The sequence below is a fragment of the Rhinolophus sinicus genome, chromosome 16 (assembly GCF_057876585.1).
Source record: "Rhinolophus sinicus isolate RSI-liver-muscle chromosome 16, RSI-T2T, whole genome shotgun sequence".
Classification (NCBI taxonomy): domain Eukaryota; kingdom Metazoa; phylum Chordata; class Mammalia; order Chiroptera; family Rhinolophidae; genus Rhinolophus; species Rhinolophus sinicus.
This window is the reverse complement of record NC_142516.1, coordinates 120886982-120911282: the sequence shown is the minus strand read 5'-3', so window position 1 is coordinate 120911282 and position 24301 is coordinate 120886982. Positions and strand designations below refer to the sequence as shown.

Here is a 24301-nt window from a genome sequence, read left to right as displayed (position 1 = left end):
GGTGCTGAAATTTTTACCCAGTTTAGATTTTAAGAAGAAAGACTTTCTAAAATGTTTCAACTGCCCCTTGCTTGCCCCAGCCCTCTTAAATACAGTATGTTGAACATAATTTAACTTTGGTCAAATTATGTTCAGGCCGTGGATCTGAAACAGATACCTGTATGAATATCCAAGGATATCCAACACCCCTGAAGTCCTTGGATTTTATACTGACAGTTCCATCTATTTCCTATTGACTAAAAAAGGTCCAAGAAGGAAGAATTTGAATCTCAGACATTCTGGGAATCTGGGACACTGAAGAATGAGCCACTTCACTGTAAATGCCTACCTAGATATCCACAGTTGAAACGCCTAGCTACATCTCAACAAAGCTTTGCTTCTCTCCATTTACCCTTTCTGAGGTTACTATCTTGAAAAGGCTAAAGAGCAAAACCCTTCATTGTAGAAATAACCAGAGGTGAGAAAGAATACCTTAGCTAACATGAAATGTTACCTTAATTTGTGGTTTGAGAATAGACTCTGGAGCAGGTGATTTCTTTATTTTTTGTTTTATTGTGGTAAAGTAGACATACCATAAAACATTACCATTTATCATTTTAAGTGTACAGTTCAGTGGCATTAAGTGCATTCACATTGTTGTACAACTATCACCACTATCCATACCCAGAACTTTTTCAACTGAAACTCTGTATCCATTAAGTGATAATTCTCCACCCTTTCCTTCCCTCAACCCCTGGAAACCACCATTCTTTCTGTCTCTGAGAATTTGCCTATTCTAGGTACTTCACATAAGTTGAATCATATGTTTGTCCTTTTGTGTCTCTTTATTTCACTTAAACATGGTTTCCTGAGGTCCATTTGTGTTGTAGCATCTGACAGAATTTCATTCCTCTTTAAAGATCAGTAGTATCCCATGGTATGTATATACCACCTCTGTTTATCTGTTCATTGGTTGATGAATGTTTGGGTTGTGTCCACCGTTTGGCTGTTGTAAATAATGCTGCTGTGAACATTGGTGTGCAAATACCTGTTCAAGTCCCTGTTTTTAATTCTTTTGGGTATATAACCAGAAGTGGAATTGTTGAATTATATGGTAATTCAATTTAACTTTTGGAGATCTGGCTGGCATACTAGTTTTCTTGCAGTAGGTGATTTTGGTTGAAGTGTGATTCCAGGGAAGCCTGTATACGCCCTTGGAAACATATCCAAATTTGAAAGTCTCTACAGGTTTCTACGAAGTCCATATCAGTGTCACTGCAGCAATTTTTAACTACCTGCCCTTTCATGGAGCAGCAGGAAAGTTGGTGGTCAGGGAATTGAGGATAATCCCATTTTGCACATGCAGCAGCCTGCATTCCCGGGGAATGTGTGGCTCCTGAGAATGCTCGCCCTCAGGTCTGGCAGAAAAGTAGAGAGCCACTGGCTGGCTGTACGCAGTCCAAAATGCAACACGTTTTTGAGTAACAAGAGCACTAAAGCTAACTGGTAGACATTTCATCTTTTTCAAGAGCACCATGTGTACATGGTACAAATGCGAGCTGATGTGAGAAGTGAGAGAAAATCCCTGTTTCTGTGATGTATTAGTAAGCTATGGTATTAACCATGGACTAGATCCTTCTCCACAGCACAAGGACTGAAAATTCATGAATGAATCTCAAGGTATTTGTATTGCCTGCAGATCTAGGGTAAGTGAAAATGGTTTTAGGAACAGAAAGCCAAGATCAGTGCATTTAATTGGGGGAGAGATCCAGACAGGAAACAGATGCAGCTCACACTTGGAGCAGAGGAAGAGACTCGGTCCAAATACATATTGATGACTGTCTATTCAATTCTGTACGCAAGTTATTTTACACTTTTCACTTACATTAATGACTACATGTAGTATATAATTAGGTGGTGTTTGTATAATGTTGCACTATTGCAACATACTGTGCCTTACAGCAGTGGGAGTAATCTTTCATCTGTGGTATGGGCTGCCAGTTTATGATGATATCGAATTTGCTTTGGCTGCAACTGAATGTACACACAATTACTGTCAAGTAGTCTGTGCTAATGCCGTAGGTAAATGCAGTACAGGGCCAGGGGATGATTTGTGGCAAGGAAGAAGGAAAAGACATACTGTAATTCAAGGTGAGATCAAAGAAAGATTGTGCGGGGGAGAAGTTTACACCAAGAATATATGACAGTGAGGTTACAAAAAGAAAATAGTGCTTCCCAGTGACCCAGTACTGAAGGGTGAGCCAGTGAATGGCTCAAAACCCTTCCATGTGTTAATAGATATTGTGCCCCAGTGCTATACTGCACTCATTATTGCTGGTGATAACGTTTTAAACCTTTTCATTCATCCCTTCACGTGTGACACTGTAACTTCTATTTTGTTGAGCATCATAAACACAAAGGTTGGAATTACAGCTTTATACAGTAGTTTCTCCAGAGTACTACATAAGTGTCAAATGATTTACGTGAACCTAGAAATATTGGTTTAATTTTTAATGTGTTAAATGTGCTGTATATAGATAGGTACTCTGGCCATAAAGTACTCAACGTGTACCGTGTTTCCCCGAAAGTAAGACTGGGTCTCATATTAATTTTTGCTCCAAAAGACACATCAGGGCTTATGTTCAAGGGATGTCATCCTGAAAAATCATGCTAGGGCTTATTTTCCGGTTAGGTCTTATTTTCAGGGAAACACGGTCACTGTTTACCCTGGAAGGTGGTATTAGGAGATCATCTGTTTCTTTGGAGAGCAAACAACAAGCATTCATTTTCCTATTTAATAAATCAGACAGCTAATGTTCAGTAGTGAAAGTACTCTCAGTATTGTCCTCTGTGATAAGTCTGAGTATACCAGAAATAAGAGATTGATCTGATGATGATTAGAAAATACACTACAAAAATTGTTTCCATCTGATCTTACCTATTTTTGAAATGCTGAAATAACCAAAATACAAGTGGGATTTTTGCTTGCTACCAATAAACAAATATATACTTACATACATAAGAAAGATGCATTGGGCAAGAAAATCATTAAGGTCCTTCCAATTCTAAAATTTGGATTCTGACTAATGAAGGGAATGCTTTCAGGATCTCACATCCCTATTTGACCCTCCCCTGATAGTAGACAACCCTTGTGAGAGGGCCAGGTAGACCTTCGCTGAGGGTGTAGTATCCACACAGCTTGCATGGTTCAGAGCAGTCTTGCCTCTCAGGCCGAACCAAAGAAGAGCACCTGGAATTGGAAAGCACTGGGGTTGGAGGTGAGAAGATCCAGGCATTGTAGGAACTTGATTAGAGTTGTAGCCATGTGTGAAAGAGGGAGAACCCACACAACTCTATCTCACAGGATAAGCAAACTCACCTGCACTGAAATCTGCACAACTTGCTGGCGCTGGGAATCTGTTCTAGTTTAATTTGAGGCAAAGGGATTATAGGAGTCCATGGAGTAAGCTCTGAAATGAGGACACTAAGAGCCAGGCCCAGCCCTGAGATCAGATTTCCTTATTTAACTGCACTGCTGGATACAGTCAGTGATTCAGGAGTTGTCTTTCCCTTTGCCAAGGGGAAAGTGGCAGCGAGTTTATCAGGGTCATAACCATGAGACAAGGTCTTCATTCCCCTTTCAAAGCTGATGAATTGAAAGACCTGCATATCTCTATTGATTGATTTAAACGCTCAGTGAGTGTGTTCCCAGCCTTTAGTTGGATAAGTTAGATTTTACACTGTTTCTGTACAGCAGAGCTTCTTAGATATTTAGGACAATGACTTGGTCAAGTTTCTAAAGAAATGTTGTTGAGAGAGAGAGAAACACTTCTAACTAGGAAGGTTTCAATAACTAAGAGTTACAGTCACCGTTCCAGGACAGGCGTGTGTTCCATCTTTCTTCATGGCCAGTTACTACAAGTGTGTGTGTGTGGGGTGCCTCAGGAGTGTGTCTGGGTAGTACCAACCTCAGGAATGCCTTTTCTTTCCCTCCACTGCTGAGGAGGGAGGTCAGGTAACCCCTGCCCATCTCCTATTCTTCCTCCCTGTATCACCATCTCACACTTGTCCCACGAACGTGCAGCTCTATTCCTTCCTCAGTTCTTGAATTGAGAGCTCAAGAAATCTCAGCGCCAAGTATTACCCTGAAATATGAAGAAACCTTTGAATTGTTTGTGTCCAAAGTTTGTAAAATGGTCTGTTTCCAGGTTATGTTTGAGTTGGTTGGTGGAGGAGGACATTTTAAACCGTGCTCTCTAGAACATCCCTAATCAAAAGTAACAGGTAGTGGCATGGAAATTAAACACAGACAGGCCAGGATGTAAGAGAAACCAAAGAAGGAACAGACAGTGGGAGACCACGTGGAAACCTGGGAAGGGTTTTGGAGTCACACTTACATTTAGATCCTAGCACCATATGTTATGACTTGAATGATGTTTAAAAAATTGTTTTACCTCTGTGAGACTATCTTCCCACCTTTTAAAATTATGATACTAATACCTAGCTCACAGATTGTTGTAAGGTTTAAATGAAATAAACATTAGCACAATCCCCGGCATACAGTAAGCATTCAACAAGAGCTCCCTTTCTTTACTTTATTCTCTGACTCCTACCCCTCACCAGCCCACTGATCCCCTCTCACCTCCATCCAGCCCCCACCTTGCTCAAGCTGTAGTCTTATATCAGAGAGTGTTATGGGCTGAATTGTGTCTCTCCAAAATTCATAGGTTGAAATCCTAACCTGCAGGACTTCAAAATGTTACTGCATTTGGAGAGAAAGTCTTTAAGGAGCATAATTAAGGTAAAATTTAGTCCTTAGGTGGGCCCTGATCCAATATGGCTGGTGTCCTTATTAGAAGAGGAGATTAGGACACAGACACAGAGGAAAGACCATGTGAAGACACAGGGACAAGTTTTTTTTGTTTTGTTTTGTTTTGTTTTTCGTAGACACAGACAATAGTTTAGTGGTTACCAGAGGGTAAGGGGGATGGGGGGGTGGGAGATGAGGGTAAAGGAAAGAAAAAAAAAAAAAAGATACAGGGAGAAGATGGCCACCTATAAGCCAAGGAGAGAGGCCTCAAAAGAAACCAGTCGTTCCGACACCTTGCTCTTGGCCTTCTAGCATCCAAAACTGTGAGGAAATCACTGTCTGATGTTTAAGCCACTCAGTCTCTGGTACTTTCCGAAGCAGACTGGGGTCCTCACTGAAGACTTGGGGTGGGATGAATGCCTGCTTTCATAGCTCAGCTGGTAAGGAAGAGAGTAAGGGAAACCTTTTGTCCACTATGGTGAAAGGGAAATGAACTTGGATGTTGCAAATGCAAAAGGTACTTTTAACACAAAATAGCGAATTTTTATAATGTTAATTTATAATTTTGTAGTATTGTTTCAGATGCTTTAGGCATTAGAAAAGTCTTCGATGTCTAATATGGAGGCCCAACCACCCAAATAACAAAAGACTTTCATAACCTTTGGGACCACAGCCTATTCTAAAGTAAGAAACTTCCTGTATCTTGGCTTATATTGTCTGATTTACTGCAGTTCATTTTTGTCTTGATATTTCATTATGCCATTCTTCAGGAAAAGGTCTCCAGTAATTCCTCAACCATTTTCCATGGTTGTTTGATAATTTCTAGCACATAGTTTAGATCAGTATAGTTTGTTACATGTAAATTGTAGGGTAGAGGCAGGGGGAATGCATCAAACCACTGGAAAGTCCTGTTTCTCTGCAAATTGCACAGCTCCTCCACTCCTCTTATTGAGATTCTGATGCATGTGAGGCCCTACCCGGTCTTGGTGGGGTACGGGTGGGTGTGGGGTGGAGAGGAAAGGAGCTCTGGGAGGAGTAGGGAAATAAAATGTAGTTCAAAAATTCACTGGCTTATTGTTTTCTCATTATGTTAATTTGTCCATGGTAATTCACCTGCATTGTTCTGCTTATTCACACTCAAAAGGTCTTCCAGCAATTTATTCCCATCAACTTGACATTTCCCTCTCCGGAAAACTGTATCACTACTACAAGCTAAAAATGCACGGTGTACTTCTTTCTCCAGATTGTTTATAAAACTGTTAACACTAAACTCTGGGGAACTCCTACTCTTAACATTTCACTGTGTAGTGATGTATTTATGCTCCATATTCAACTACCATTTATTGAGGCCCTAATATGTGCCACTTTCTACTCTAGGTGCTTTTACTTACATTACCTGGTCTGATTCTCAAAACAGCGCAGTGAGGTAAATGCTGAGATAAGACTCAGAGAGGCTAAATGACTTGGCCAAGATAAGACATAAAACAAGGGGCAGAACCAGGATTCAAACCTCAGTGGGGGACATGGAAAAGGAACAAATAAAAATAATTACAGATTGTGCTAAGTACTAAGGAGGAAATAGTGTATTATGATGATGGTTGCCGGAGGGGACTCGACAGGAGTGCCTCTGTGAGAAAGTGACATCTAAGTTGCAACCTGAAGAATGATCAAGAGGGAGCCGCAAGTGGAGCCTGGTGAAGAGCTTTTCAGAGAGGATAAAGGCACTAAGGTTTAGTGCGCTCTAGAAACAGAAGGGCAACCTGTTTTCAGCTTAGTGAGCAGGAGAACCAGCAATGAGAAGTGATCTTGGACAGGCAGGAAGGATCACGTTAACCGCTGAGGCTTAAGTAAGGAGCTTGGGCTTTATTGTAAACCCAATGCAAAGCCATGGAAGGCTTTTTAGTGAGATGACATCATCGATATACATTTTAAATTGATCATGCTTTTCTTATTGCAAAATGCGTTTTTAAAGAACTGTGTGGGGATCCCATGGGAAATGTAGATTGCCTGGCACAGTATTTGTGGTTGTGTTAGAGGAGTATAAATGTCTATTACATTGTTCTGTACACCTGATATTAAAAAAAAAAAAAAAAGACAGAGACTGTTAGAAATGTCAGGTGTAGCTTTTATGGTAACCGAGAGAGCCCAAATTAGAAAACTGTGTGTTTGAGGTTCAAGTTCTGTGTTATGAAGCCTTATCCTTACTCTTTGTTTCTACTCTGAAGCTTCTTATCTGTCCGTGACTAAACAGTTCCTACAAACCCACTGATAAATGTTCTTGTAGAATGACTCTTGCCCTAGATTTTTAAGTCAGTAGTTTTTTCGGAATACATGAGAGTGGGACTGAAGATAATTTTAGAGCCAGAGGAACCTTCAAGGTAAAGTGCAAATTTTTGTTTAAACAATAAAATCCAAGTACAGATCACTGGAATGTCATGATCAAGGTCACACATATTGGAAAGATTGGACTACAGTCCAGGTTTCCTACTAGCCAGTTGAATGCAAGTGCAGAGGATCCAGGGAGGGGACATGTAGCATGTTTAAGAAGCAAGAAAACCCAGATGGCTGAAGCATCATGCACAAGACGAGTGTGGGAGGTGAGGTTAGTGAGGAAGACCGGAACTGCAGTTGTCAAAATTACAATGACATGTGACTATTACAAAGGAAAACACAGTCTGATAAAGACTTAAAAATGGAAGCAGATCTGTTGTAAAGGAAATAAAAGTATTTATTGGGAAGAAAAGGATACAATTAGAATTCAACTGGGCATATCAATGGGAATAATATATTTTTCTTAGGTCTGTCATTTAAAATGATCTGGCAGCGACGTCAGCAGTATTCCTGGGAATGATTTCTAGTGTACCCTCCTACTGCCAAAGTTCTGATGTTAATACATTAAAAAGCGAATTAGAGCTTCTTAGAAAGTAGCTGAAAGGACAAAGGACGTGCTCCAAGGAGTTCCACTGGCCCACTGAGTTAACGAATTCACAGTCAGTTCCACAAAGTCTTTCAGAATGAGCCTAATGATTCTGTTAGCATCAGTTAAGTAATGGGAATCAGCAGTCACACAGGGGTTGGTGACTTTGTCAGGATTGCCAGCAGTGAGTGGAATGTTTGGGATGAAAAACCCATTGGAGTTGGTTGAAGAAATAGGAAGTTAGAGGGGATAGAGACCGTATATTTAAATGATTGTTAAAATGAGAGTTCCTGAGAAAGGGCCAGAAAAATGGGATGACAGCTAGAGACATGAGGTCAAAGGAGAGATTTTGTTAACACGGGAGCTATTCAAACATACTTGTACTACTGCTATTATCTTTCTCTCAATCCTCGGACCTGCTTCTATGATTCATTGAAAATGTGTTATGAACTGTGTCCTTGTTTTTTTCAGTTAGCTTTAACTCCTAGCTGAAACGATCTCATGAACTTGAAGCTTTTTGAGCACAGGGACAGTCTTACCACTTTATCCTCAGTGTAAGTTAGTCAGTGAATGTTTTTCAATAAATAAGTTAAAGAGAAACAGGAAAAATAAATAGAGCTTGGTTATAAAGTTATCCTTACGATTCATTCCTTAGAATTACATCTTTATTTTTGGTATTCTTCTTTATCAGATTGCATATATGCAGCTAAGATATATCTGTGTCAGACTGAAATTGGAAATAGCGTAGTGGTTTTATATAGAGGAGTTGCTGTGTAGTCACACTGTAGGTGAATTATTCTTCTAAAAGAGAGAGTTTGAATTTGAAGGCAAGACAAAAAATTCAGATTAAGAGAAGAAAGAAAAAGATCACAGCAATATACATTGGCAGTGAAAGTACCAAATTGTTCTAGCAACAATTATGTAACTGTTCTTTGCTAATTTAAGGGGGGGAAGTACATTTTTTTAATCTCATATGAAGGCATATGTTAGTACCTGAAGTTTTCCATTTTGGTTGTACTTATGACTAAAAGTTGAACTGGATTTATTGCCAACTGTTTATTAGGCTTCTTCTTATCAATAAATACATTTTTTGACAAACTCTTAATATATAATCACCAAAGCCAAATTTTAAAACATTAGTTGGTAAAAATATAGAACTGGAGTAATCTTTGAGATGATCCCCAGCTTTTAATCAAGACTGAATTTAAGTCAAGCTAGACCAAACCAGCTCTAATATTTTTAGAGCTCTTTAGAGACTAGGGTTTGATAGCATTTTTAGCAATTATATGGGTGTATAAATAAAGTTAATTTGGATAGGAGTATTTATATAGTCAGGTTTATAGAGTATGACGAAGGATAGCACATACATAAAAATATGCTGTAGTTAATTTGCTAGATATAATTTCAATTTATAATAAATAAACAACTTGTCTTAAGAACTGATACAAAAGATCAATACTTACCTTCTTCTTAGTAGAAGATTTCCACAATAAAACTAAAATATAGATTAAGTGATGATTAACATTTTGTGTCAACTTGGCTAGGCTACAGTGGTCAGTTGTTTCATTAAACGCCAGTGTAGATGTTACTGTTAAGACATTTGTTTATATGTGATTAACATTTAAATCAATAGTTTGAGTAAAGCATGTTACCTTTCAAATGTTGGTGGGCCTCATACAATCAGTTGAAGGCCTTAATTAAGAGAAAAGACTTAGTTCTCCTGAAAAAGAAGGAATTCTGTCTCAAGCCTGTCTTTGGACGTCCCAGGACTGCAACATTAACTCCCCTGGCTCTACCCAACTCTATCACTGTAGCACAAAAATAGCCATGTATACAAATGGGTGTATTTGTGTGCCAATAGAATTTCATTTACAGAAACAGGTGGCTGGCTGTATTTGGACCAATGTCTATAGTTTACTGACCAACTCCTGGATTAAATGATTGCTTGATAATTCATGCAAAAGATAAAGGGTAGAGGTATGTAGATGATCACCAGATGTACAAATAGTAAATATTTTAGTGTAATCAGTGCTCTTATTCCCAAGAGTAAAATGCAACCTTTTCTTAAACAATTATTTAAGAACAAAAATATTTGAGCATTTGAAAATGCCATTGTATCCTATGTGTTTTTATGAGAAAGGTGATGTTGAAATTGACAACTCTTTCTTTCACTAAACTGAAAATTACAACGTGAATCACTGACCTACCTCTTAGGCAGACATGGTTGAGAGAGCATGAATGCCTTCAGTGTCATAAAGCAAACCTAATATAGACCATATATCTATTAGTAAAATAAGTCAATTTGAAAATTTTGATAGTGTTATTTAATCAGTGATAAGCCATAGGATTTTGCCAGTATTTATTAAATCATTTGAAAGTAGTTGTACACAACTTTACTTGCAACATATATACATATAATAACAGACATGGGATTACTGTCCAGAATATATAAAAGGCTCTCAGTAAGTAAAAGAAACGTAGACTAATGGCAAAGTGGTAATTCACTTAGAAGAGATAGGAAAGACCAATCATTGTGTTTTTTAAATAATGCAAAACTTCAACAGTAATCAGAGAAATCAATACTAAAACAGTGATTTTTATTTTGGCCTAAGATATTGACAAAGTTAAAGATTTATTTTACATTTATAGGAAATTGGATAGGCTCAGAATCTTTGTGGGAGTGTAATTGATACACCCTTTTTGAATTTCATATTTTACTCTATACATGTTATTGGAATTATTTATCATAAGCATGCATCCATGTACTTGCACATAACTTGCATTAACGTTTAATTTTTAAAAAACAGAGAACCTGTGGATTTTGAGGTACATTTAGGGAAAAACAAGCTGTGAAAAAAAGTGAAAGCTATAAAAATGATGTCTTTGGATGAACATCCAGCCAATGTAGTAGTGGTCCAGGTCAAAAAAATTATCAATTCCTACTAACTGTGCTTTTTCCTTTTTAAATTTTATTTTGTTTTATTTTTTTCAATTCTGACAGCTAGAGTCATGGGTTAGCAAATAAATTTTCTTTAAAATAACAAGACCTCTGGAATGGCTGTTAAGGGTCATTCATACATACATGTACAGATGGAGTCAAATTGCTTTTCCAGTTCCTTAGATTAGCTCCACTGAAGGATTGGAAATTTTGATCCAAGAAAGAGCTGTTGTCAATTTTGGAGTACTTTTGAAGACTGGGAAGTCAGTGTCTAGAGAGAAATGCATAAAGGGAAGAATGGTAGGTCAGATATAAAGACATGCTCCCCTACCGCCCTTCTGATGCCCTCAGATTAACCCCTGTAGGGATTCTGTGAGAAAGTGAACTCTGACTCGCCAACCTCTGATTTATAAGCAAACTTGTGGAACAGGCCATTTGTAAGTCAAAGATCATCTGTGTCTGCAAGTCCCATTCTGAGGATCAGAAATGTTAAAGAAAATTGAGAACCTAAGGATCATTGAAAGGAGCCACGTCAAGGTTGGTGAGGGATTGGAAATCATGTATTATTTGGGCTAAAAGAGAACATTTTTAAGGGGGACACACCAACTGTAAGTATGTGAAGTTCTGTCATGTAGATTTTATGTTTATCCGTAGAAGTTGGAAGCCTAGATACCATAGGCAGATGACACAAAGAGGAGAATTTCAGCACACAATAATCTTATAATCAGTCTCAAAGAATGGGCTACTCTCCAAAACTGGCTCTAGAAATGCCTAAACTGACATTCAGTAGCTCTCTTGGAAAAGAGGTTGGTTGGCTCAAGTAACCTAAAAATCTTTCACATTACCCTCCGATTTCTGTGCTTATTAAGGCAATGAAATTATATATTCCAGGAGTAAGGCCTGGAATACTGTAACCTTTTAAAAAGCCAAATAGGAATAGAAATACATAAATACGCAAAGTCTGATCTTCTTCTGTTATGACTGAGGTAGGCCAAACTTACAAAGGACTTTGAGTACCAAGGAGGAAGACCAAATGGGGAAAAATACATGTAGACAATGCAGGAGCTAAAAAGACTGCCTGGGTTACTAAATTCAGTTTCTTGTCCCAACTTGTTTTAGCTCTGTGGTCCCTGTACGAATCTACCTGCCATCTTGAGATATTTACAACAGCCCCTAAGGGATGGTGGGTTTTCAGGCACTTGCCTGGGCCCCTCATTTGACACAGTAGGGAACCATTAGTCATTGAACATAAGAATTTGTACTTAAGAGAAATTTGAAGAGTGTGTGCTTTGGACACAACATTTTTTATTTTTTTATTTTTGGAGCATTAACTAGGTGGTTCCCAGTTTATAAACAGCAATATAAGTCTGTGGAAATGGAATGGACCTGGAGAACACTGCTTTTCTCTGAACACTGTAGATGGAAGGAAAACTGAGAAACCCATCAATACTACAGCAGTAAGACCCAGGATTTGCACACTGGACAGGTTGTGTTTTCTGTGTGGGACCCAGGGCTAAAATGCCAGTAGAGGCATGGCTGAATGTAGCCACTAGGCTCCCTCTCCACTCTCTCTGCCACAGTGCTCACCTCTCCTCTAGATACAGAATGTTGGTTTGAAACGGAGTCAAGTTATTAACCTACTCTCGTGCCTTATGACTCTATCAGAACCCTATGTTTACCGTAAGCATCATGTAACCTATTTCCTATCTCTTTTTTTCTATTTATTGCTATAGTGTCCATGGAAAACATTGGAGAACAAGGTAAAATATATTATTGTTTTAGACATAGAGATCTTGGAAATAGTTTGCAAAAACAAGTGGAATTCACTTAGATTTGGTTGGGATTAATAAAGTATTCTTTGAGAATGTAGAGACAAGATGGGGTTAAAGACATCTTATTCTCTTAGTCCTCAGACTGAATTCTGTCAGATACTTGGCAAAGAATTCTACCCTGAAATGGCGTTAATTGTGCCAAAGGTTCTTGTGGCTTCAAGATACGGAAATATCAACAATTTCCTGTTTCAATTCAGAGTATTATCCCATATCTGTGTCACTTCTATAATTCATAGAATTGTTATATATTAATGTGTATTCCATAATTAATCATTATCACTGTATACAAAATTAATGTTTTATAGTCGCATAGTACTTCAAGAATAAAACACCACACAAAATGTGTTCATATACATGACCTGAAAAAAGTATCAGAATGCTTTTCTTAACAGTATTATCCCATGTGATAAATAAGACACTTGAACTTTTATTGGAAGAAATCTTTCTTTGTCCAGATTATCTCTGTTTAAATATGTTTTCATTAAAACAGCGAAAGTCACCAGATTTGACTAAAGCTAAGCAAGTAAGCAAACAGCTTCTCAAATAGGAACTGCTTTCGCTATTCTTTGTCCAGGAAGCAAAGTTCTTAAAGCCTAAATGTTTTGACATTTGTTTAGTACTCTGTCAGATTTGTTTAGTACATTTATTTAGAGTTGTGGCATAACTCCCTACTTTTACAGTTTAGGAAAGGTCCCTGTGAACCATTGGGACTGTCTACAGATGGGAGTGTTCTAACCATGGGCATAGATCTAATTATGCATCACTAGGGATTTTTTTTTTAAACTCTTGGCTTTAGATATAAAAATGTATTCATTGAGTTGTGCTTATTCCAGTATGACATAAATGAACTTATTTACAATAAAATTTAATAAATAATAAAAATCAAAATAAAATGAGTATTGTAATTGGTAATTTTGTTATTTTAGAATAAGCAGATCTTTTGTGAATACCATGATTTTAATATGTATTTGCATTTATAGTGATAATTATGTTTCTCTCACTTTAGTTGTGTGCCTGATTGCTTATCATCTACTTTTTGCAATGTTTGTCTGGTCGTATTGGAAAACTATCTTTACATTACCAATGAATCCTTCAAAAGAAGTAAGTTAAAATACTAGTAAAGTTATCTTAAAGATGGAAGTCAATAATACTGATATCTGAAGAATGAATTGTATGTCTTTTTATTAATGTTGTAAACTTACTGAGTCTGGTGATTTTTTTTATATTGTGTCTTGGTGAATTTTCACTTGATAAATATTATTTTTGTACTGGATGAGTATTATATTTCTAATATTAAATCTGTTGCGTGTTCCATTTCTACTTTAGAATTAGACATCAGGATGGATGGTTGGATAGATAGATAGATACATAATAGATACAGATAGACCTGAAGGTAGACATGCTTCTATTATAATTATCATACTAATGGTATATTAGTTGGCTGTTAGACACCAAACAACAACAACAACAACAACTGATCCCTCCTACATTCAAAGTCTGTAGCTAGTCCACAGCTGCCAAGTACCCAGGCTTCTTCTATTTTGTTGCTCTGACATGTGTCATCTCCATTCCCCAAGGTCACCTCTTGGCCTAAGATGTGTGCAGTGGTTCCAGCTATCATGTCTACATTTTAGCCTACTGGCCAGAAAAAGGAGTAGGAGTAGGAAGGAAGAGTAGAAGTAAATGTTCTTCCCTTTAAGGACACTTTGGAAGTTGCTGATGCCATTTCCACTTACATTTAGAACTTACTTCTATGGCCACTTCTATTTGCACAGAAGGCTGGGAGTGGAGTCTTTATTCTTGATGGTCATGTTAACCCTGGTAGAAGAAGGAAAGAGTGTACATTGGGGGTCAAACAGCAGTGTCAGCCACAGAACCTTTTAAGTAAAGTGATATGATTAGCTATGCATGTTGAAAAGACCAGTCCGGTTATTTGTTTCTGAGTCTTTAATCCTGGTTAAATATTCTTGGATCAAAGGACTGTGTCTGACTCACTTTTATGCTTTGGTATTTAGTCCAGTACATGTTTGTCAAATAGACATAAACTTTGTTCCAGTAATAGCAGTGTAGTTTTAGTAGGCTAACCTTAAATTTAAAAAAAAAAAAGAAAAAGAAAAAGAGTCTAGGCTTCACTGTGAATTGTTTCCTGAAATAATCTGTTTGAAATGCAGCCATGGTCAAAAAGGCCAATAAATATGCTATATAACCTGGGAGGGGATGTTGAAAACAAAACCGCAGATATTTGCACAGAGTTAATGGTATGCGTGGCCTAGAATGAGTCAGATACAGCCTTTTTTCTTCTACTAGCTACTTGTTTTTCTGTTCCTACCTCTTTTTCTTCCCTCTACCCTATTTATTTCTTTTCTATCATCTCTCTTACCCCCATCCTGGCTTTAGTTGCAGGTTTGAAGCAAAATGCTGACTTCTGTCACAGGTGATGTCATCCACTCCGGTGGCTAACCTGTGACCTCTGTGTTCAAATTTTCCAAATGTTTTTCTAGCTCCAACTTCTCCTGTGAATTTCAGTATCTCCCTGCCAAACATAACTTCTTGATCATTCCACTGACACCTCAAATACAACACATCAAAAACTCACCACCCTCTCCTCTCCCAAACCATGATTCATCCATTTCTTATACTGTAAATGCCACTGACATTCATTCACCTCACCATTCAAGCCAGAAGGTAGGCAGCCATGCTGAATCCTCTGCTTTTTCATGCCTCCACCACTGTTATGCCATGTTTTCACTTCCTGATATTTCTGTTTTAGTTCCAACCCCTTCTTTTCTTTCTTTCTTCCTTCTTTCCTCCTTCCTTCCCTTTCTTTTTATCATTGACTTAATTCAGGATCTCAGTCATCTCTTTTGTCTGAGACATTGCAGTCTTCTCCTAAACGGTTTCACAGTTTTCAGTCTTGCCTACATTCCCTTCGCAGAACCCTGCAAAAATTCATCATCCACCCTGAAACTGGAGTGATCCATCTGAAAAAAAATTTAATACTTTCACTCTACCACTTGTATCTACCCCATGACTACGTATCCCACAGGGTGAAGGCCAGTCTTCCTAGTCTGGCAAAAATGACACTTGTCTGACTTTTTGACTTCCCACTTTTTACTCTGGTAGTTCTTAATTACGTGTAGTTTCCCGTATGCACCATGCTATTATTTCTTTTTAGGTTCTTCTCCTTTCTCATCCAAATAATTCTATTTTTATTCATAGTGCCAACTCCTTCTTGGTCTCCTTTGCTGGTTCCTCATTATCTCCTAAGCCTCTAAAGTAGGGGTGTCCAAACTTTTTTCAACGTTTTTTACCAAGGGCCATATGCGGTAAAATACACAAACAGCCGGGCCACTCCCTCGAGGTGAAGTACGTATTGCCTCACCTGGTTTATTTAAGTAAACTAAACATATTTTCGGAATTTGCTGCAGGCCAATTAACAATGGATTGTGGACCGCAGTTGGCCTGCGGGCCGCAGTTTGGACACTCCTGCTCTAAAGCATTGGATTATCCCCGAGCTCAGTCTCTGGACCTCTCTCTTATTTGTCTACATTATGACTTTATTGTCTTATTGCTACAGCTTTCAAATTAACATCATTAGCCTGGTCATGTCTTCTAAACTCCAGACATATTTACAGCTACCTAGTTGGCATCTAATAGGCAACATATATGAAGACAAACTTCTGATTTCCCACCCACTCCCCCAATTCTCCTATTCCTAAAGTTTTTCTGTTTCAATAATGGCCATTTCATTTTTCCAGTTGTCCAGGTCAAAACCCTTGGAGTCATCCTTGGCTACTCTTTTTCTCTCAGAACCTGTATTTAATCAATTAGCAAATTCCGTAAGCCATACCCTTAAAATACCCACAGTGTACGCTCACGCCCCCTCCACTGCTTCCACTCTGGTCCAAGCCACCATCATCTCTTGCTTGAATATTTGCAGTACATTTTCAACAGTTTTTCTTGCTTTCTTACATGTCCTCTTCTCTATATTTTCAACATAGTAGCCAGAGTGATTCTTTCAAAAACAAGACAGATCATATTATTTTTCTCTTCAGAATTTTCCTATGATACCTGAATCCACTCAGAATAAAAACCTAGTTCTCTACTCTAGCCTAAAAGGCTGCACATGGTGTGACCCAACACCCCCTCTCTGACCCGCTCTTCTCTTTAATGCAGTGTTGGCTTCCTTGCTGTTCCATCAACATGCTAAGCATGTTTCTGCTTAACATGCTGTGAAACCTGCTGTTTCTCCTTGACCTGGAACACTTTTCTCCTGTGTGACTGAGTCCCTCACATTTTTCCAATCTCTATGTCTCAGTTCAAGTACTACTTTATCTTAGAGGTTTTCTATGACCACTCTGTATAGGATGCAAAGCCTCAGCCCTAGCATTACCTTTAACTTGTACCTTGCTATATTTTTCTCTGTATATCATTCTGTAACACATTCCATATTCATTTTTTCTGCCATCCCTAGAATATGAGCTCTAAAATGGCATGAACTTCATCTGTTTTATTCACTAATCCATTGCCAGTACCCAGAGCAGTGTCTCATCCATAAAAGGTACTCAATAAATATTTGCTAAATGGTTGAAAGTAGGAAAGAAGTTATGTGTACAGTTGCAACTTTGTGTTGATAGCTTTGGCAGGAAGTTGAAGTGACTTCTAATTGCTTCCCATAGTTATGTGTGAGATGATGGGCTAAGAGTGATGAGGGAATTAGGTTGACTGAGGTTTGAGAGAGCAGAAACATTTTGAAATAGTTGTTGGATAGAGTGGAAAAATGAAATGATGCAGAACACAGAAGAAATAACACGGTATTAAGGGAGCAGTCGGGATTGATGACTGTGAATTTAGAGTTGTACCAGGCTTTTTGGGATGATTTTTCCACAAGAGATATTTACTGTATTTGATTCATTTAACTGTATGAGACAGATATTGTTTATTACCATTTTACAGATGTAGCAATAGGCTTTGAATATTAGCTAATTACCCTAAAGCATTGAGTGCTAGTGTGTGGCACACTGAGTGCTAACATTTAAACTAAAGCCCTTTTGACCATCAATGCAGCACTCTTGTCGCTATACCATGCTCTAGCATGGAGTGTGGACACCAAAATAGGTGGGAGTGACCAGGACATCAACTGGAGCATGGAGGAAAAAATAGCAAAAACTTCTATTTTATACATTATTCTTTTAATGTTTCTCTCTTTTTAAAGTTTCATGTATAAGGTACATAATATATTAGCAAATAGGACATATGTAAAGATATAAGTATGCAAATATTGGCATTGTGGTCTTAAATTATTTTTAACTGATGAGACTACATGATCAAAAGATCTTGGAGGCCATTGTTATGCAAGAAAGAGCCCTTGCTTCCTGGTTGAGAATGTTAGATTGTTTCATTAATAATATACAAGATCTTGGGCTAATTTTCTAATTGATGAGCAGCCAAAAACCCCTCACTTGTAAAATGAGGGTCCTGGACTTAAAGTGACAATAAAATGCTCACATGTGCTAAACATCTTTTCTAAAATAGGACTTAAAAATTAGCAGAAGAAGTAATATGAGAAAACAATGTTAATCTTGTCTCACGCTATTGAGAGAAAATAAAATGATCTGGAATACATGAATTAAAATTTACTGTTTTGATAGCAATATTGTTAAATTGATAGTAGTTTTCCAATTTAGTAAGATTTTCTCCCAGTATAAAAGTAACATAACCGTACTAAATTATATTTAGAAAATGGAGACTAAGCAAAAAGAAAAAGGAAAAAACATCCCACCACACAAATTCAGACAGTTTACATTCTGAATTTCTTTCTAGTTAATTATTTTCACATAATAGTCCATCATTGGTTTATTTTCACTTTTAGTAACAGCATAGTATTCTCACTGAAATGTGTAAAAATTTACTCAGTCGCATCCCAACTTGGATATTTAGACTGATCTCAAATTTTCATATTATAATAATGCTGTTAACATGTGTATACATAGAGCTTTACCCATAGTTTGGATTATTTCCTTAATATAAATTCCCAGAGGTAGAACTACTAGATCAAGAAAATTTAAGTCACTATCCAGGTTGTTTTCCAAAAGGATGATAGCAATTTACATACAATGCTTCCAGTTTTATCAGACCCTTGTTATTATTAAGAAAACTGTTAACTGTTTCTTGCCAACTTTATAGGCAAAAAAATATTCTGTTTTCATTTGTGCGTTGTAGATACTTTTGACGTTATATGTTTATTTTCATCCTAAGTAAAAAACAACTAGCAAAAAGGAAATACAATTCTGTGAGTTTTCTGTTTGTTGTTAGATTCAGGTTTTTTCTTAATTTGTATATCCTTTTAAAATTATACTTTCCTTTGATCTGAAAACTGTATTGGAGCCCGGATCTTGGTTCCTAATACCATTCTCCAGTAAAAAGAAGTAGGACTCCTTAGAGAACATGCTGATTTTAGAATTAGAGCAGGAAATATTCAAGATGAGCCAGGAACATCTTATGGAGTCACAATGTAAGGAAGTTCAGACTTTTAAAACTGTTTTTTGTGATTATCATATTGGAATCTAAACAAATTTTCATTTTTCTCAAATAATTTTTTAATGGGGCCAAATTGGCCGTATAATAAGTAAAATTAATGATTAGTCTTTTGAGTATTAGAGAATTCAGAATTCTCTAGTAATAATCATCCCTAAGTTAAAACTCACTTAGATGTGAAAACATACTTGGTAGATTTGTTTCTATTTTTGTTACTAATAATATCCAATTGAAAAATTCATTCATTGAGCTAAATTTGTTTATTTTGCTATTTTATCTATCTATGTAACTAATATTTGGATAGAACTCTACAGTTTACAAAGCACTTTATATTCTCAATTCCTCTTGAGTTTCACAAATGTTTGAGAAAGTGAGTATTTTTAGTATTATTCCCTTTCCTAGATGCATAAACTAATAACCTGTGAGGTTAGTAGACTTGCCCAGATTTCAAACTCTATTACCTCTCTGAATATATATATAGGGTATACAGTATACTGTTGATATTTTATTAATGCCTTTTTCTGGGAATAGTCGATCGTATGCTATCATTTCTTTGAAAATACTGATTAAAATTTAAATCTGTTCCACAGTTCCATCTCTCTTATGCAGAGAAAGAATTGCTGGAGAGAGAGCCAAGGGGAGAAGCCCATCAGGAAGTTCTTAGGCGAGCAGCCAAAGATCTTCCCATCTATACCAGGACCATGTCTGGAGGTAGACGTCGATAATGAGTGCTTTGGCACGATAGCTTGTGGTGACTGTTAAGCATATATATATATATATATATATATATATATATATATATATATATATATATATATACTTGAAACTGTCACACTCATTGAAAAATATTGTTATATCTTGGATTGCTACTAATTTCTTTACTGCACAATTGTGTAGACAGGATAGAAACATGAATAACACTGTGCCACAGAGATCTCAACCAAATCCCATGTAACTTTACTTCTATTCTGCCTATTTAGTTGTGACACAGTGAAGATGTTAGAACTGCAGAAATCTTGATTTGTATTTGTTAGCCTTCATTTTTAAAATTTAATTTATGGACCTTCCCGTTCGAATTTAAGGGAACAATATCTATAATGAACATAACTGATAATTTCACATCAATTTGAAACAACAATTATACAAATTATGTAAATCTTAATTTAGGTATCAGTACAATTCTTCATCTTCAAAATTTATGGTAATTTTTTTAAACAAATACAACTCAAATAACAAATCTCTTTTACTTGGGTCAGGTTTTTAAGATAATTTGACAGCTGTCTAAATAAACAGTTGTCTTAAAAACTAGCACTCATGGACTATTGACACTTGTCCACCAAGACTTACCCAGAAACTTTGTGACTTTAGACCTCTGCTGTCCGTTTCAGTAGCCACTACCTATATGGCTGTTGAGCACTTAAAATGTGGCTAGTCCAAATTGAGATGTGCTTTAAGTATAAAATACACAGCTGATTTCAAAGACTTGGTATGAAAAAAAGAATGCAAAATATCTCATTACTATTTTCATATTATTTATGTTTGCTTCCAACTCACTTGAGAATCATAATTGAATCTAACTCAAAGTCTCACGCACAATTTTTTCCTGTTTGTTTCCACTATTTCTCAATGAGCGAGTGGTAATTTTCTGATTTAATATCATGCCACGGGTTCTATCCCACGAAGACAGAGATGTGCTTATGTATAAGTTTGTGTATATCTGCTTACATACACCTTAACAGACATTGAGGAAATTTAAGCCCCTAAAAATAAATTACTGCACGAGTTGCCAAAACTAGTTAATGACAGTGGCAGCACCAAATGCCAAACCCTAGTCTCCTCATTTCTAGTGCAGTACTTTTCTAGTATACCGTTTGACACACAGAATTAAGAGAAAGGGGGAAGCATAAGTCATACCAAAACAAATACGAATGTTTATTAATAATAACAACTACACTTTGAATTTAACAGTCATCTGCTTGTGCAGTTTATATAATATTAAGACTGTCTCTTATTCCTTTCAGGTATTGTACACCTATCTCCTGAGATTAATTTATGATTCCCAATATTTGTGACAGTCTGGAACAGAATCTGAATTTCCTAATATAATCTTTATTTTTATTTTCAGTGCAAAAATTCTGGATGCCTGCTAAAATCAGTATTAACTGACTGGAGGCATTGACTAAATTAAATTGCGCAAAGTATAATAAATAGATAATAATGCTGGTGTGGTTGATCCCCTTCTGGAATATGTAGAATGGAAAGGTAGGCATGATTCAGAAGGGACATTCAGTGTAGTAGCCACAGTGGCACCAAGGCAGGAATGTGAGAGGGTCTTTCTTTCCCTCCCCACCCAGCCACATCCTTCTGTGAAACTTGTGTTCAACCCATAACTTCCTTCTTCCCCCAGGGAAAGTCTGTAAACTAAAGCAACTGAAAGGTTCTGTTGTTGTTTAAATACTTTATACTTTATAGAGAATTGAAGAGTGTGGGTGGTAATATAATTTGGGATTTTACCATTCATTTTAAATCCACAATACTTCCTCCAAACCCTGGAGAAAGATGCCAGCTACTTGGGTTAAACTGACTGCTGTGATACAGAGTTGGCTGGTGGGGGGTAGTGAGGCAGGGGTGTTAAGACTCTCATCTCACTTTTGTTTGTCCTGTGCTTTCTCCTAATCCACCTATCTTCTGCTTTCTTACAGGGCTCTCCAAACTTTATTATATTATTATTTATTTTTATTAATGAGGACTGTTGATGCTCTCTTGCCCTTGATATTTGCCTACAAAAAAATGTTGTAGTTTTTGACTAGGACAGTAACAATTGTGTTTCCCCGAAAATAAGACCTAGCCGGACAATCAGCTCTAATGTATCTTTTGGAGCAAAAATTAATTTAAGACCCGGTATTATATTACACCAGTCTTATAGTAAAATAAGACCGAGTATTATACTATATAAATATAATATAATTATATTTTATTTTACATTATATTACATATTATATTATATTATACCCGGTCTTATTATACTTATATTAATTTTTGTTCCAAAAGACACATTAGAGCTGATTGTCCGGCTAAGTCTTATTTTCAGGGAAACACAGAATAGAGGTGATGTAATTAGTTTACCATTGTATGCAGATATTGATAACATTCTCTTTTTAACATTTACCAAAACAGTTTTAAATTACCTAAGTAACATATGAATAAATTCTCAAAAAATTCAAGCAAGACAATTGAAATAAAATTCCCCTTGACTGTTAGGAATTTTTAAATGATAATCAGATGGTTCATTTTAAATTACAGTGCGATGACTTTAATTGAATGAAATATGGCATACAGAGTGGTTTTTTTAATTAAAAGACTAAATTTCTGTTTCTAAAAGATGATAAACAAAAGCTTATTTCTACATTGTTTTGATTTCCTGTGAGTTATTGCCTACTTTGATTTGAAACATTTGGGAATCAAATATATAGTGATGGAAGGAGAACTGACTTTGGGTGGTGAACACACATTGTGATATGTGATAGGTCGGCCGGTAAAGGAACGCATATGGTCAGGCAAGTTAAGAAAGTTTTTATTGTTAAGAGACAGGTTTATCAGGCTGAGCAAAAGATGGCCACAGCCCACGCTGCGTGTCTAAAGGAGACTTACAGCCCCAAAGGAGGGCCTGAGGAGGGTTTTATAGCGGCTGTGCTGACAGGGTTGCATTGTTTGAACAAAAAATAAAATAAAATAAAACAAAACGAACAAAATTCTACTGGGAAAAAAAAAAAGAAAGAAAGAAAATGTTGACTGCCTGCAAACCAGTAACTGTTTCGTGGCATTTTCTGTTATTGCAAGTTTGGCTCTGTCTGCAGGTGCAGGCCAACAGATATGTTGTTGTTTTCTTGCAGACATGGCTTTATCTGTAAGTCAAGGTCTCTGAGACCTAACATTCAGAGACCTAACATTAAGTCAAGGTCTCTAACATTCAGAGACCTAACAATATGTAGATGATTTGAAAGATTTTTTTCCCCCAGTGTACGCTAAAGTAGAGATAATCACTATCTAGAGAGAATCTAGCACTGCCTACCAAACCAGGAGATGTAACTTTAGTCAGTGCTACCCATTATATTATAGAGCTGCTAATCCCTTGTGGCTACTGAGCACTTAAAATGTGGCTATAGTGTAAAATACATAGCTGGTGTCAAAGGCCTGGTATAAAAAAATATATAAAATATGTTAATATTTTTATATTGATCATATCTTAAAATAATATTTTGGCTATATTAGATAAAATAATTATTAAAATTAATTTCCCTTGTGTGGTTTTTTTTTCAGTGTAGCTCCTAGAGAATTTAAAAATTCACATGTGGCTCACATTCTATTTCTCTGGCCAACACTGTCGTACACTTTAATACTTTGCATGAGCCAGTGAGACCTTATAGCATCAATGTAAATGCACCTGTGGGACTTCTTCCCTCAGGAGATAAGCAGCAAGGCCATGCCATTCATCTCTGTAATTCCTGGAAAGGAGAGTTGTGAGGGGATGATTAAGAACTTTTTTCAGTATTGGAAACAACACCATCTAGGCCTTGCTGTTTAAGAAAAAGCTTATGTTATTCTGAGTTTATACCAAGTGCTTCCTTTTTCAGAGATTACAACATTAGCCAACATAACCTTGGTAATTATTTATTGCAAGTATTTTTTTCCAAATTTTAAATTCATTAGTTTGATTATACTGATCCTATTGGGCTGCCCGCTTAATAACTGCTTTCTTATAATTTTAGTAGCCTGCCTGCATCCTCTATGATGCCTGTGGACTGAAATAGCCTTTGAAACCAGTCATCCATAACTGTCTTTGGTATATGTATTAGAGAAGAAAGGATCAGAACTTCAATTACAATAATTAAAATGATCTGTTGGAAGTACTTCTTCCAATACTCACTTCAAACTTATATTTCCAACAGAGAAAATGTGAGCTCATTTCCAATTTAAGCAACATATAGAGTTCATTCACAAATTTCTAAAATGTGGTTATACCCTCACCTAGTTATCCTGGCAGGGTTCAGGAAATAATTGATTTACTTGAGGGAGACATTGTGTTTAGTTCGGTAGAAATGGACATGTTTACACCCATCGTGAGCCTTACGATAACAACTGACAATTGAGGATGCCTTAGAAAGATTACCCCAAAAAATCCTCTATTCTTGGGAAACCTCTCCAAGGAACTGAGGCTGTAGGCAAGTCATTCCATTTTGGTATTTAAACAGAGTCGAATATCTCAATTTTACCAGATTTAAATTCGG

The 24301-nt window shown here is 36.8% G+C and overlaps 1 protein-coding gene across 1 annotated transcript in view; it reads left to right on the top strand.

Moving 5' to 3' along the window:
• Positions 1 to 24301, top strand: part of ZDHHC2 (zDHHC palmitoyltransferase 2) — a 57042-nt gene that overhangs the window by 10474 nt on the left and 22267 nt on the right. Inside the window, exons 2-4 of the mRNA XM_019737958.3 lie at positions 12378 to 12404; positions 13483 to 13577; positions 19604 to 19724. Of these exons, the coding sequence (XP_019593517.1) occupies positions 12378 to 12404; positions 13483 to 13577; positions 19604 to 19724 (243 nt within the window). The remainder of the gene's footprint in view (positions 1 to 12377; positions 12405 to 13482; positions 13578 to 19603; positions 19725 to 24301) is intronic.